Consider the following 12,732-nt stretch of genomic DNA (forward strand, 5'->3'; position numbering starts at 1 on the left):
GTATCTGGTTTGGTAGGTTCATTGCCAAAGACAGTTTTCACAAATGCCCCTCCCTCCATCAGTGCAACTGGGGTCAGGTTGATCCTATTGGTAACGTCTCCCACGGCCCAAATTGAATCAACTGAGGTACGAGAATACTCATCAACCTGGCACAAAATTGTTGAAAAGCTCCAAAGGTTACATAGTGACAATAACATCGGATAGACTTGACACAATTTATTGTTTCACCTACCACTACTGCACCATTCTTATCCATTTCGACCCCCACCTCTTCTAGTCCAAGGTTCTAAAAGGATAGCAAGTACGTTAGGAATTAGAATGAATGCATCAATAAATATATGTATAGGATCTCACAAACTGCAAGTGCTCTTAACCTTTGTATTTGGCCTGCGACCTGTTGCAAACATTACATGTGAGAACCCACCAAAAGTCTCTTTATTGGTCTTCAGAGATAACAGGCCATCATTTGATTTAGTTACAGCTTGAGGGGTCTGTTCAGTATGAAATGTGATGCCCCTTAATGACATCTGTTCAGCTACAAAATCTCTAACCTGTGCATCCAAAACAAAAAGGACAAAATAAACACAGAAGCAAAGCATTTGATTTACTGTCAATGCTACATTTGCTCTTCTAAATAATATGCTCACCTCTTCATCAAACCCTCTTAAAACTTTCTTCTGCCGAATAAACACATGGACCTCACTTTTTAAGCCATTGAAAATGCCAGCAAACTCCAAAGCGATATACCCGCCTCCCACTATTGCAATTTTCTCAGGTTTTGAGGGCAAATCCAGAGCAGCATCCGAATCTATAGCATACTCTATACCAGGGATATCTGGCATCGATGGTCGGCCACCAACACCAATTAGTATGTTCTTAGCAGTGTAGAGCTTACCATTCACGCTAACAGTATGAGGATCAACTATCTGCACTAAGAAAAACAATACATAAGCAGATGCACCTTCCAATACAATACTCATTTCAGAACACAGTTTTATCCAAAATATAACCTGATACACAAACATCACCCAACCTTTCCACGTCCTTCAATTAGAGTGACTCCAGCATTGTTCAAAATATTCTTGTAAATACAAACTAGGCGCTGCAGCTCTGTATTTTTGTTGGCTATGAGAGTGTTCCAGTCATGCTTCGGATCAGTCTCATATGTCCATCCAAAGCCATGAGACTCTTCGAACTCATGAGAGTACTTGGATCCATACACCAACAGTTTCTTTGGAACACATCCACGAAGCACACATCTGTAATGCAAGAAGAAAAGGTGTTACGCTATCATCAAAATTCAACAAGCAAAGCATATTTTAAGGCTAAACATAGAACTGACTTCATGAATATTAACATGGAACATAAATCATTGGCAAACACAGAATGGACAAACCACAAGATATTCATAAAAAAAATGGCTATGATGAATGCTTAACCACCAGCCAAGAATAGCCAAAGACAGAAAAGACATAATGTAGTCATTTGTAAAATTCTGCGACCACACTTCCAGATTCATTTTGCTCCTATTGTATGACATCATGCAGCTATCCTCTATAGTAATTAGTAGAGGGTCATCAAATGCATGGTCTCAGTTCTGATATTCAAAATTCTTATAGATGACAAATGGTGGAGCAATGCTGAAACGAGCTACATTACAGTGGCACAGGCAACACAAAACGGTGTCTGCAGCTGAGTCATTGTATGGTACAGCAAATCAAATTCCTCAACTAACACTGAAGTCGAAACAGCAAAACTTCAAGCATTTTATCAGAGTTTCGTATGAAATATATTTGCTGCTGTACAAAAGTTTGATAACAAGAAATTGTGCATGCGGAAATCATGTAGCTCAAACACTTACAACACCAGGCCAACATCACAATCACATGAAAAACATCCTCAGTCAATATCCCTTAGACTCAAGGAAAAAAACATACCACGAGACTGCAATGTGTGATAACCTTAAGATCTTCTCAGTCCACGTACTCAGTCAAAAAAAAAACTACTGACGTACATAGTACTGTAGTGTAGTCCCAACTCCCAACAGTCCAACACCAACAAAAACATTCCTCAACCAAACAGAACTAACAATTTAATGAACAGAATCATTCCATGAGGAGTTCAGCCCAACTTCTCACGGAATGATTCTAACTGGAGAGCCATGAGAAGTTCAGCTCAACTGTGCGAATGGCAGATGCAAAACCGAAGCAAATTTTGTCGCAGTGGCATGATGAAACCAAGCAAAAAAAAAAATACATGGAGACAGGGGAAGCATCCTCTTACGTGCCGCCGAGGCCGCCGAGCTCATCCGTGGCGACGGTGGCGAAGGGCATCTCGCAGATGGCGACGCGCATGCCGTAGAGCGTGGAGGCGAAGCGCGACGCCCGCACGCCGCCGCTCCCGGCGCCGATGGTGAAGAGGTCGTAGTCGTACTCGCCCTCGGATGAGGCGCCGTTGGGGGACGCCGCGGCAGACGCCGAGACGTGGCGGCGGCAGGGGCGGGAGAGCCTCGGGAGTGCGGCGAGGGAGGGGAGGCGGCGGAACCCGCGGCGGAGTTGGAGGGCCCCGCGCGAGGAGAAGGAGCGGGTTAGGGTCTGGAGCGTGGAGGAGCAGGAGAAGGGGAGCGTCGCGTGCGCCGCCATGGCTGGCTCACCGCAGCGGCAGCGCCGCCGCTTCCTAGAGTGTGGGGAGGGGAGGAAGCGGAGAGGCAAAAAGGCCAGATAGGTGATTCGTCTGATGTGTGGAGAGAAGAGAATGCGTCTTCCTCTTCTGGTATGAAGGCGTACAGCTTGGAACCATCGGAGTCCCGTTAATCAACAGCGAAGGCGTATTATTTTCCAAGGGACAGTTTACGTAAACAGACCTGTGAAGTGGAGGCGGATGCTGCGTATCTGTCTTGCTGACCTCACTCTGTGCGACAGCTGCCAAAACAAAGCACAGCACAACACTAGAGGTCACCTTTTGCCCCAATCACGCATATCATCAACTCTTGAGCAGCACGCCAGCATTATCCCGGGTTCGATTCCCGCAGGTCGCGCCCCTGGTAGAGTGCGGGGCTTGAACCTCGATCCACATGCCACGTTCGTCGGGTGGCAGGAGGCTAATCTACCCTCTAGCCTCTATTTTCTAAAAAAAAAAATAAGCAGCACAATATAAAAGGGCACACCAAAAACAAGGCAACTTCGGTTGTCTACAGTGTACAGCTTACAGCAGCAACAGTGGACGCTATAGCACAAATGCAGTACGCCACAATCTTTGGTCATCACCAATAAAACTAGAGATTGATAGCAGGAGGCGTGTGGCATCGGCCTCTTCTTCCTGCTGGCATTACATCAACCTGCTAAGGTAACTCTCTGGCATTCAGGACCATATCCAACCAACATCATGACATCATTATGGCATCTCAATGTCCTTGTAGTCCGCATTCAAGCTGAATGATTCATCCCCATCAGAGAGATTGTTACACTGCCATGGCTGCCTTGGCTGGAAATGATATCCAGGAAGCTGAACGTCTCCTGAGACCAACTCAAATGACGCCAGCTACTGCCGCCTCCTGCTGATACTGATACCACCCGTCGCAATCTTCTTCATGGTATACATGCCAAATGGTGGTGGATTTTGCGGTGGTTCCATCAGTCTAGTGTCTAGCTTCGGATTTGGAAGGTGGAACCGGCAGAGTAAGTGCAGGAGGCACTGCGCACCCCTGCAGCAAATTGGGCTAGTCGAGGTGCCGCAGATACTTCTTGAACATGCTCCAATCACAGCTAGTCATGTTCTGTATTCAGAATCTGGTTCTCCATTAGCTGAATGTCAATGGTAACCAAGCTCCACTCGCAGGGCATTCCCCACTTGAGGGTTTCATATTCCTCATCCAGATATCCACCATCCAACTTTGCCCAGCATGCATACACTGACTCTTCCGATCATGCCTCAATAATATGTGGACAACGAAGCATCCATCAAACAGAAGCATCTGACCGATTTCCTCCTATGTCATAGCAACTGGCTCAGCAAAAGGCTGCCTGAATGGCTTTCTGTTGACCGGCAATGTCAAGTCTAAGCAGGAATTCTTGGACCATAGATTCAAGGCTGTGATTGCTTTGCTTTGCTGCAAAGATATGTTGACACACCAGCACTTGCGTTGTTTCAGCTGCCTGAACATTGGGGAGCACCACAGTGAATGTAAAGAACCAATGCAGACAGCTTTGGGATTATAAGCCTCTGGGTCACAAGACCAGGTTTCCTCTGGCATAAAAAATTACAAATAATGCCATTTTTCATATGCACCCAGTGGTAACTCGTGGTTCAGAGGAGTTGTCAGACCTGAAGCCTCGTCACTCTCGTTTCTCATCCTCATATTATTCCCTGCGACTATATATGAAGGGATGCAAGTCAGGTACAGTCTGTAGGTAAAAAATATGGACAAGCAAGAGAACAACAATCTTTAACTGACCTCTTAGTTTCTCTGTCAAAGACAGATCTCATATAGCTGAATCTGCAGAACGGTTTGATGGATGAAGCTAAAGGTAAAATAAACTTTTCCTATGTCAAATCAAATGATAAAGGAGAAGAATTTATCTCCCAGAGAAAATAGCAAGGCCGCACCAAGATGATTTTGTCCAACTCCAAGTTGAAAAAATGGAAACATTGTATTCATTGGTCAGAAAAAGGAAACAGCAAGGCACATAATCAACTTTCTTTATTCAGAAATCTACATCATACAAGTTGACGGTGTTATTCACTATGTTTACAGATAAATAAAAAGAAATTCTGCAGTAGAACTGAAGATTAAAATATTTGCACAAGATGTTCTACAGCTACGGAACGAACAAAATTTAGTTCGTGGCCTTTAAACTATAGTTTGCTTTCTCTTTGTACGGAAAGAAACAAATTATCAACAGGCTATATGTCATATCTTCATAGTAGCAACAGCTTTCCCTTTGGAGCTGAACTCTGGATCAGTGCGGGTGCTAAGCACCTTGGCATTCTCCAGCCAAACTTAGTGGTATTTTTCTGCTTCGCTTTTGGTTGTTGCATTTTCAGTATAATACATCAATGTAAGACAGTCTAGCATGGCTCTCCACAGGAGCTGAGTCATTGTAAGAAACTTTCATATCTTCTTAACAAAAAGATATGCAGCTCTTCTCCTTATTCTCGGGGGGAAAAAACCAAGCTGAAAGTACTATCTGGAAGTTTCTGTATCCATAATAATTGGCTGTTCACCTTCGAATTCCGATATCACAATGAGCGAATCAGTCATTTCAAGAGACAGTGGCTCCAACTTGTTGGTAGGATTTATATGCTGCCATGAGGATAAATAAATGAATCGAATCAGTATTAGCACCTAATGAATTATGGTTGCTGATATTCAAAAGGACAAAGGAACCACATGTCTAAGCAAACCAGGTCAAAAATCTGAATGGAATCTGAACAAACAAAATGATCTAAACAAGACATTATGTACTCAGAACATCATTTCTAAGTAAGCTAACAAATGACAAGGAAAAAAAAATTACCTGCTTGCCATCCTTGACGTAACCAATTGCAACTTCACGACGTAAAACTGCCCTTTCAGAAAGCTCTGAGAATGGTATTCTCTCTCCTTCCTTCATGTACAGGCCAATTTCCTAAAATGAAATAAATGCAACAGGGTACATGCTTCAAAGACCGCGAGCAGCCAAGAATGTGCTGGGGACACAAATTATGGTCATGTTACCTTAATATAGATCTCATCACCTTCAGCATTCAGAATGTCCTTCCATACTTCATTCAGCTCGCTAGTTTCCGCAACTACATTTCATTTTATCATGAGATAAAGAACTGCAGAGAAAATGAAACAATAAGGACAGCTAACCTTGTGCTGTCACACGGCTCATTACTTCCTCTGCTCCAATAAATGAAAGGGAGGGTCTTATTTTAGATATCTGTATAAAATGCAGAAGTCAAGCACTTTTTGCCAAATTTAAATAATTTTCATGACTTGAGTAATTATTATATTAGAAAATTCTTACTTGTTTTCCCAGTCCTGTGTCAACAATTTCTGATACAAGATTCTCAACCTAAAAGGCATTTCAAATGACAAATCAGAAAATTCAAACAAATAGGTATTTTTTAGGTTTTCAGCATAGGAACATTTATAAAAAAAAACAGTGTGGAATGACTAGTTGAACCACATCAGGATCCAATCGAAATCCTGTTGCCATCATAGAACCAATAATATCTCATTGAGTAATGATTTGTTTATTCTGGGTTCAAATTTGAGTCTCGGTATTAGATAATTTGAAGAAAACATGCAGGTTCACTTATTGCATTTTAAACATTATTAGTTAATTATCAGTGGGAAGAGCTGACCGTGATGCCATGTTTCTCGCAAATGTTTTCAGCAAGAAGAAGGGTATATGCCAACTGTTTATCAGCCTGTGTAGCATCTGTTGAAACCACAAGAGTCACAGATAAAACCTCACTTAATGATCGTAACAACAACAACGATGCTGATGCTGATGATTATAAAAATAATAATTGAGAAATATCATGGTTCTTTTATTGGTACCTCCAGTGAGCCAGTCTCTGTCAGATATCACAACAATTGAAAGTGGAACTTTTTTATCAGACTTGGCAGATTTCCGAATGTTAATTATCGTGTCCTTGAGAGTATCATAGTTCAAAGGACACCCCACCTGCATTAGCATGTTTCAGATACAATTGAGATAGTGACTTTTTATGTCTGTCCAAGCACACTAACAAAGTTATAGACCGAAAGATACCCGATGAGAAACTTTAACATTTTTAAGCTGGCTCTGCAAAAGGGGGTTGACGACACTGCTCCTCTCTTTAACAGGGGTTTCTGACAAGATTTCCTGCACATTGAAGTAAATTTGTTAGTCAAGTTCCACCCTAGGTATCAGCATATGACCGGTTTCTTTTGCCATGATAAAAATGTGAGAGTAGCACAAATGTGTTTATTGTTGACACAGTGGGGCTGTGCCTATACATACCACTGTACTACCAGGTCCGAGGTAACTATCATACTCCCGTATCATCTCAGTAACTTTTGGTCGCCAACCAACAATAAGCACGCATTCCTTTGGCCCCAGCATATAATCACTGCTCTGTGTAAAATTAACTACAGATGAACCCGATAACTTGGCAACAGGTGAATTCCTTCAGATGCATCATTAGATCAAACTTTACCTTAGAGAGCGATTTCAAGGGGCGCTTTACAATGCTCTTTAGCCGTGTTTCCTTCTCCACGGTAGCAGCCATACTAAATGATCCTTGATCCACTCTTGATTCTGAGTAATGAATTGATGTTTGTGTTTCTTTCGGTGTACTTAGCACTGTATACACTGGTCTTCTCCTCCCATGAACAGGAGCAATAAGAAGCAACTATGAAGCAAAAAAAGAAAGAGTTGAAATCAAGGTTGCATCAGATAAAAAACTAAATATTTAAAGTGCCAGGCATCCACCTCAAAATTTCTACAACATCCACCCCACTTTCTTTATGTAACAGTGAGAACAAGGTTAATTACTAGAGTGGAATGCATATCCACAAATACTCTATTTTTGCAAGGGAAAAGGTTCACTCATTAACAAAAAATTGTGAAATGCCTCTATTAGGTGCTGGAGGCTCCCTTTACTTAATGAACCATGATGCGTCCCCTCTTGTGATATAAAGAGAGTTCACCCTGAAGTAAAATATAAATGGAATCTTATAGATATGATCCTATCCTTCCTAACTTAAAACAGATACATTCCTAACTAAAGACAAGTTGGTTCCGAGTTTATGAAGCTGGTTTGGGTAGAGGCGATGGTGCCGCTGCCCTAGGGCTGCTGGCCAACATGTAGCGGCTGGGCTAGCTGCTGCTTTGGGCCTATAGCAGTATTTTATTAGCTCACTTTGATGGATGATTCAAGATAACTAGTGACAAGGGTTTGAAGCTTTCAACAATCACACTGTTCTCATGCAACCCTATGTCAAGGGAAATAATTTTCTGCTAGTTGGACTAAATATAATAACAGGCATCCAGAAAGGTACATACTTTATCTGTTTCTTTGAGCAATTCATCCTCGCTTGGGTGAAAATAAATTTTTCCAGACCGGAAGATACCGCAAACGACTGCCTGAGCATGAACATAAAGGGGAAATGTCATAGCAAAAAGACGTGGAGAAGACTGCAGAGTTGAAATGATATGTTGGAATGAACATTACATCATGGAGTTTACGTCTGACATCCATATACTTCATGCCCCCTAGTCCAGTCAGGCTGAAAAGGTTGAAAACATTTTCTGCAGGAGAAAACAACAAAAGTAACGAACCAAGTAGGGCAACTTCCCTTTACATCTAGAGCCCAAAACTAATCAGGACACTGCTAAACTAATGTAAACAGAGCCAACAAAGTAGAAATGTAAAATGATAAAATTACAGAAACATGGCAACATCGGAACAATTTGCAAACATCGGAAGTACATACTATGGTATGTGTTCCCTAAGATGAATACTGATTTCATAAGGTCTGAAGAATGATAAACTAGGTCATGTTTGGCATGTCTCTGTACCAAAACATGCCACCGAAAGTGTTCGGGAAAAAATCTGGCCAGATATTGCGATATTAAAACATGGCTAAATAAATTCGACCGCTATGTACGAGTGTAATGATTTTCAGGCGGTTGAAGTAGAAATTGTGCTAAAGCAGCTAAACCATAAGATGAAAGATGAATGGGAAAAAAAAAGTAAAGCATGAAAGACCTGAGTACCACAGTTTTGCTCCCAGATGTGAAAAATAGCTGCATAAGTTGTTATTAACAAATACATGTCAGTAAGATAAGAATATTACTGCGCTGGTTAAGCAAGTGCTTGTATATTTTGAGAAGGCCCTTTTGCCTAGAGCACTGCACAAACAATTTAGAAGCAACCATCTCCACAGGCTGCACATTTAAGCCATTGATTGATTTCAGAAGTTCGCAGGTGGTTGAGTTAGAAGCCTACATTGATACAAGATATAAGCATAAAGGCCTGAATGTTGATAATTCCATAGTGTAGATTGTGAACTTGCATATACCTCAACAATAATAGGGACAGATGCGAGTTGTGTAATAGGTTGCAGAGCCAATATAGAGACAAATGCATCTGTGTCCACTTCGTATCTGATCAGGTTCATCAGGTTAGACAGAAAAATGAATAGTGAGAAGTCAAGCACTAATAGAACCTGGTTTGTAAAATAGCTATCAGTACAGATAAACATAATGCAAACTTGAACACTGGTGCTAAAGTTTGCAAAATGTAAAGAGTTTGTCTCATTAAATTTTTCGACAAATATAAACTAGTTGCTTGTTTGAAGCCATTCATTCGAATATTCAATTTATGAGTTACAGACATCCCAACGCCCATCAAATGTTTAATCAAGTGGATCTAGAAATTGCTATCATATTTAACAAGACCTGACAGCATAAGCATAGGCTGGCTCTGCCCTGAGAGGGCCCGATAACCTGCCGTTACAGTTCTCGCTATTTGTCTGCAAACTCTTGATTCACTAACACTACATAGGAATCTTACGAGAGATAAGTCAAGCTGACCCTCTCTAAAATGGTTCGGTACTAGAAACATCATGTAAAGCTAGCCTGAGCCTGTGGGGAACTCCCCACAGTTATTCATCAAGAAACATGCTAACATGAGCAAAGTCAAAGGTCCATGGTGCATACTTACCGTTCGTTCTTTCCTGGCAAGATGATTATTGACTTTGCTCTGTGTGCTGCTGCTCTCTCAAATGATTTTGGCATGCTAAGGCTACAACTGCAGGTTCAAATGTGAAGCAACAACATGTTTTCAGTATTCACAAATCAAAGAAAATATTTTTGCTCATGGGGTGCTTGTGTTCTTCGCAAAAGTGAAACTGGGACAAAGGTAGACAGACTAAATAAAGTTGCCACTTATTCAGAGAAGCAACAAGCAACACCATGACGAGTAATCCCTTTACCTCTTGGTGATTACATCAATATGGTTCAAATCTTTGGCCATGTTATCTGCAATCTTGTCAACTTGCTTCCTTGGAAGATCTGAGAGAAGAAGGATTCTCTGCTTCCTTGACATTGTTCATAAGAAAACAATCAGCTGCATTAGATAGTATAGATAGATCTTACCAATCCTCAACAACAAAAGGATGGATCCACAATAACAAAAATGATGTGCCATCCTCCAGTTACCTTGCTGTAGCTAAACCTAAGCGAATTGATGATTCATGGAACTTGTCCAATTGGTTCAATATGGACATCAGATGACTATTGACTCCACAGATGATGATATGATCATCCTCAATAACCTGCAACTGTGCCCCTTCCCTAACTTTATGCATGTGGGTCTGTGGACAACAAGGTGAGTATACATCAAAAACCGCATTGACACAGAAGTTTTTCACCTCAGTTTCAGATAATTTCGAAACAACTCACTCTAAATTGCTCTGTCATTGCGCTTAATAAACGGGAATAGAATAATATACCCCAGATAGCAAGAAAGAACCCGATGACACGCTCAATACGTGTCTTTTGCTGTGCAAAAAAGCAAAACAACAGATTAGAAAAGAATTTAAAGAAATAGTTAGTTAATCTGTTGGGTACAAAAATAGCAACGGAAACATATCAGTCCTTAAGCCTCAGAGAAACGAGAAGTAGTCTCCCTAGTCCCTGGCTCACTTACCCTTAAATGGGTGGATGATGAACACAGGCATGCCCAGGCTTCCCAAAAGCAGTCCTCCAGGGAATGTTGTTTCTTCCTGAATTAGAAACCAAGATACTTCATCATTTTACATCAGAATCAACCACCAAGGATATAGAACATCCTCCAGAAACATAGAATAAGAAAATGCATGCATTTTTAAAGAATCACTAACAGACCTGAACTTATGAAACAATAATCCTCCAACAATGACAAACGAAAAGCATGTGATGAGCAAAGTAACAATAGACCTGCAAAGATAATCAAGATAAAACGTGACTTTAATAAACTTTCATCAAGAACTTCAGTTATTATGCGTATCTAAGGTGTTGAAAAATTTTCAAGATGTGCAAAGAAGTACAGCTCAGTGACAAAAGAAGCATGAAATGGTAGCATACAAATACTGCAAAGTTAGATACATCACAGAACCACACTTACAAGACAATATTCCGTTCAAGCTGAGAATTGAACAGATAGTACAATCGTGAAATACTCCATCTGACATCAGGCAATGGTGGAAAAGTCACATCTAGCTTAAGAGGCATGGGTTTTCTGGTAGGATCAGATATGCAAGCAAATGGCAAACTTGTAATGCCATTTGATATCCATGGGGGTAAATTCATCAACTGCATCCGGCGAGACACAATTCTGTGTAGAAAGCAGATTGCTATGCTTATAATGGCAGCCATGTTTTTTCCCTGGGAAAATGGGAAAACGGTCAAAAAATTGAAGCAAACATAATGTGATTTAAATAGGCACAATTCATTGCAAAGTGCTCTAACTAAACAGGGGCCTTGCGTATAAGCTCTATCATCTTCTTCAGTACCCTTAATACTGTTACCTCTCGCACAAAGACACTAAGCACAATATATAATCTGAACTCTGAAGTACTATCATCATCTCCAGTAGGAATGCATTCAAAGGGTCAAGCACGTTCAAGCATTGCCACAAAAGGTATAGATAGACTATATTTATTCGGTGATCAGTTTGGCAGAAGTAATATTTCTTTAGAAGTATTATTTCTTTAGAATTTAAATTCACTCATCCATATTCCCCTGAATGCAGGTTGGAAGTCAGAAGAATGGTATGTTCGCTGTCCATGAAGCACCACCCATGTGCTTTGAGGAAAAAATACCAAGAGAAAACGAGCATACATCTCAAATCATGTGTGGTGTGCCTTGTCTATTCAGTTTTATTTATCAGATTCCTGCAGATCACATGGCAGTGGCAGCCACTAGCATCCCAATATATTACTACTTGCAGGGTCGGAGCAAACACATGCATTGCCATATAGTACAGTTAGCACACAACAGGAGCGAACAACCATTAAGAAAAATCACCTGTAAGGGAGAGCGCGAGGAATTTGCAGTTGCCGTTGAAGTGTTCGGCGTTTCTGCATTCTTCACATTAGTGTCGTTATCATCGGCCCCGCTCCGGGAGTTGAACGCTCCAACTCCTGATTAAGACAAACTTAAACAACAAGAGCAGACGGGGCAAAATGACAAGCCACACCCCTGACAGAGTAGCCGATTCAACGAACCTCGGTTGCCTGGCGGATTGTCTGCTCGGCGAGCTCCGACCCCGCGGCCGTGGTGACGAACGCGGAACCGCCACGGGAACTCGTGGAACCTGGAAGCAGCAAGCACTATGTGTTCACAAATCACTCCCCGTTGTTAACTTGCTCTGCGCAACAGAAACGACGAGCGCATCGAAGCAGGCCACGCGGCGGGCGGCGGCGTACCTGAGGGCGCGGGGCGTGACGGAGGGGAGAGCTCGCCGGAGGGAGAGCGGCGGTGGCGGCAGCGGCGACGACACGGCCGCGTGGAGCTGCGACCTCATCGCCGAGGGGAGAGCTCGCTCGCTCGGCGCGTGCTGTCTCGGGCGTATCGGCTCTCGGCTGTGACGCCGAAGGAGTGACGAGGTGCACAAGGCGAAGAGGGGCTTTTGAGTTTTGGTGAGTTTGGCTGACGACCGGAACAGGATGAGGGCGGCGTGGCTGGGGCTCTCCTAATTGCTGTACCGTGT

The 12,732-nt window shown here is 42.1% G+C and overlaps 2 protein-coding genes and 1 pseudogene across 2 annotated transcripts in view; all 3 read right to left on the reverse strand.

Moving 5' to 3' along the window:
• Nucleotides 1-2,742, reverse strand: part of LOC101783787 (glutathione reductase, chloroplastic) — a 3,411-nt gene extending 669 nt beyond the window's left edge. Inside the window, exons 1-6 of the mRNA XM_012849171.3 lie at nucleotides 2,284-2,742; nucleotides 1,034-1,259; nucleotides 648-926; nucleotides 375-551; nucleotides 233-286; nucleotides 3-146 (exon numbers count right to left, since the gene is read on the reverse strand). Of these exons, the coding sequence (XP_012704625.2) occupies nucleotides 3-146; nucleotides 233-286; nucleotides 375-551; nucleotides 648-926; nucleotides 1,034-1,259; nucleotides 2,284-2,642 (1,239 nt within the window). The 5' untranslated portion in view covers nucleotides 2,643-2,742. The remainder of the gene's footprint in view (nucleotides 1-2; nucleotides 147-232; nucleotides 287-374; nucleotides 552-647; nucleotides 927-1,033; nucleotides 1,260-2,283) is intronic.
• Nucleotides 2,743-3,122: 380 nt separating this feature from the next.
• Nucleotides 3,123-4,486, reverse strand: LOC101784598 (annotated as a pseudogene).
• Nucleotides 4,487-4,670: 184 nt separating this feature from the next.
• Nucleotides 4,671-12,705, reverse strand: LOC101755415 (putative ion channel POLLUX-like 2). Its single transcript, XM_004985544.3, has 24 exons — nucleotides 12,449-12,705; nucleotides 12,248-12,336; nucleotides 12,048-12,163; nucleotides 11,146-11,405; nucleotides 10,887-10,958; nucleotides 10,690-10,765; nucleotides 10,443-10,541; nucleotides 10,200-10,354; nucleotides 9,974-10,078; nucleotides 9,703-9,789; nucleotides 9,059-9,143; nucleotides 8,834-8,981; nucleotides 8,209-8,285; nucleotides 8,040-8,120; nucleotides 7,192-7,386; nucleotides 6,996-7,109; nucleotides 6,765-6,857; nucleotides 6,551-6,677; nucleotides 6,352-6,428; nucleotides 6,012-6,059; nucleotides 5,855-5,924; nucleotides 5,717-5,790; nucleotides 5,517-5,627; nucleotides 4,671-5,302 (listed from the first exon to the last, which is right to left on the reverse strand). The coding sequence occupies exons 1-24, from the start codon at nucleotides 12,544-12,546 to the stop codon at nucleotides 5,183-5,185; spliced, it is 2,577 nt and encodes an 858-aa protein (XP_004985601.1). The 5' UTR covers nucleotides 12,547-12,705; the 3' UTR covers nucleotides 4,671-5,182.
• Between the last annotated feature and the right edge of the window lie 27 nt (nucleotides 12,706-12,732).

Source organism: Setaria italica, chromosome IX, assembly GCF_000263155.2.
Source record: "Setaria italica strain Yugu1 chromosome IX, Setaria_italica_v2.0, whole genome shotgun sequence".
Classification (NCBI taxonomy): Eukaryota; Viridiplantae; Streptophyta; class Magnoliopsida; order Poales; family Poaceae; genus Setaria; species Setaria italica.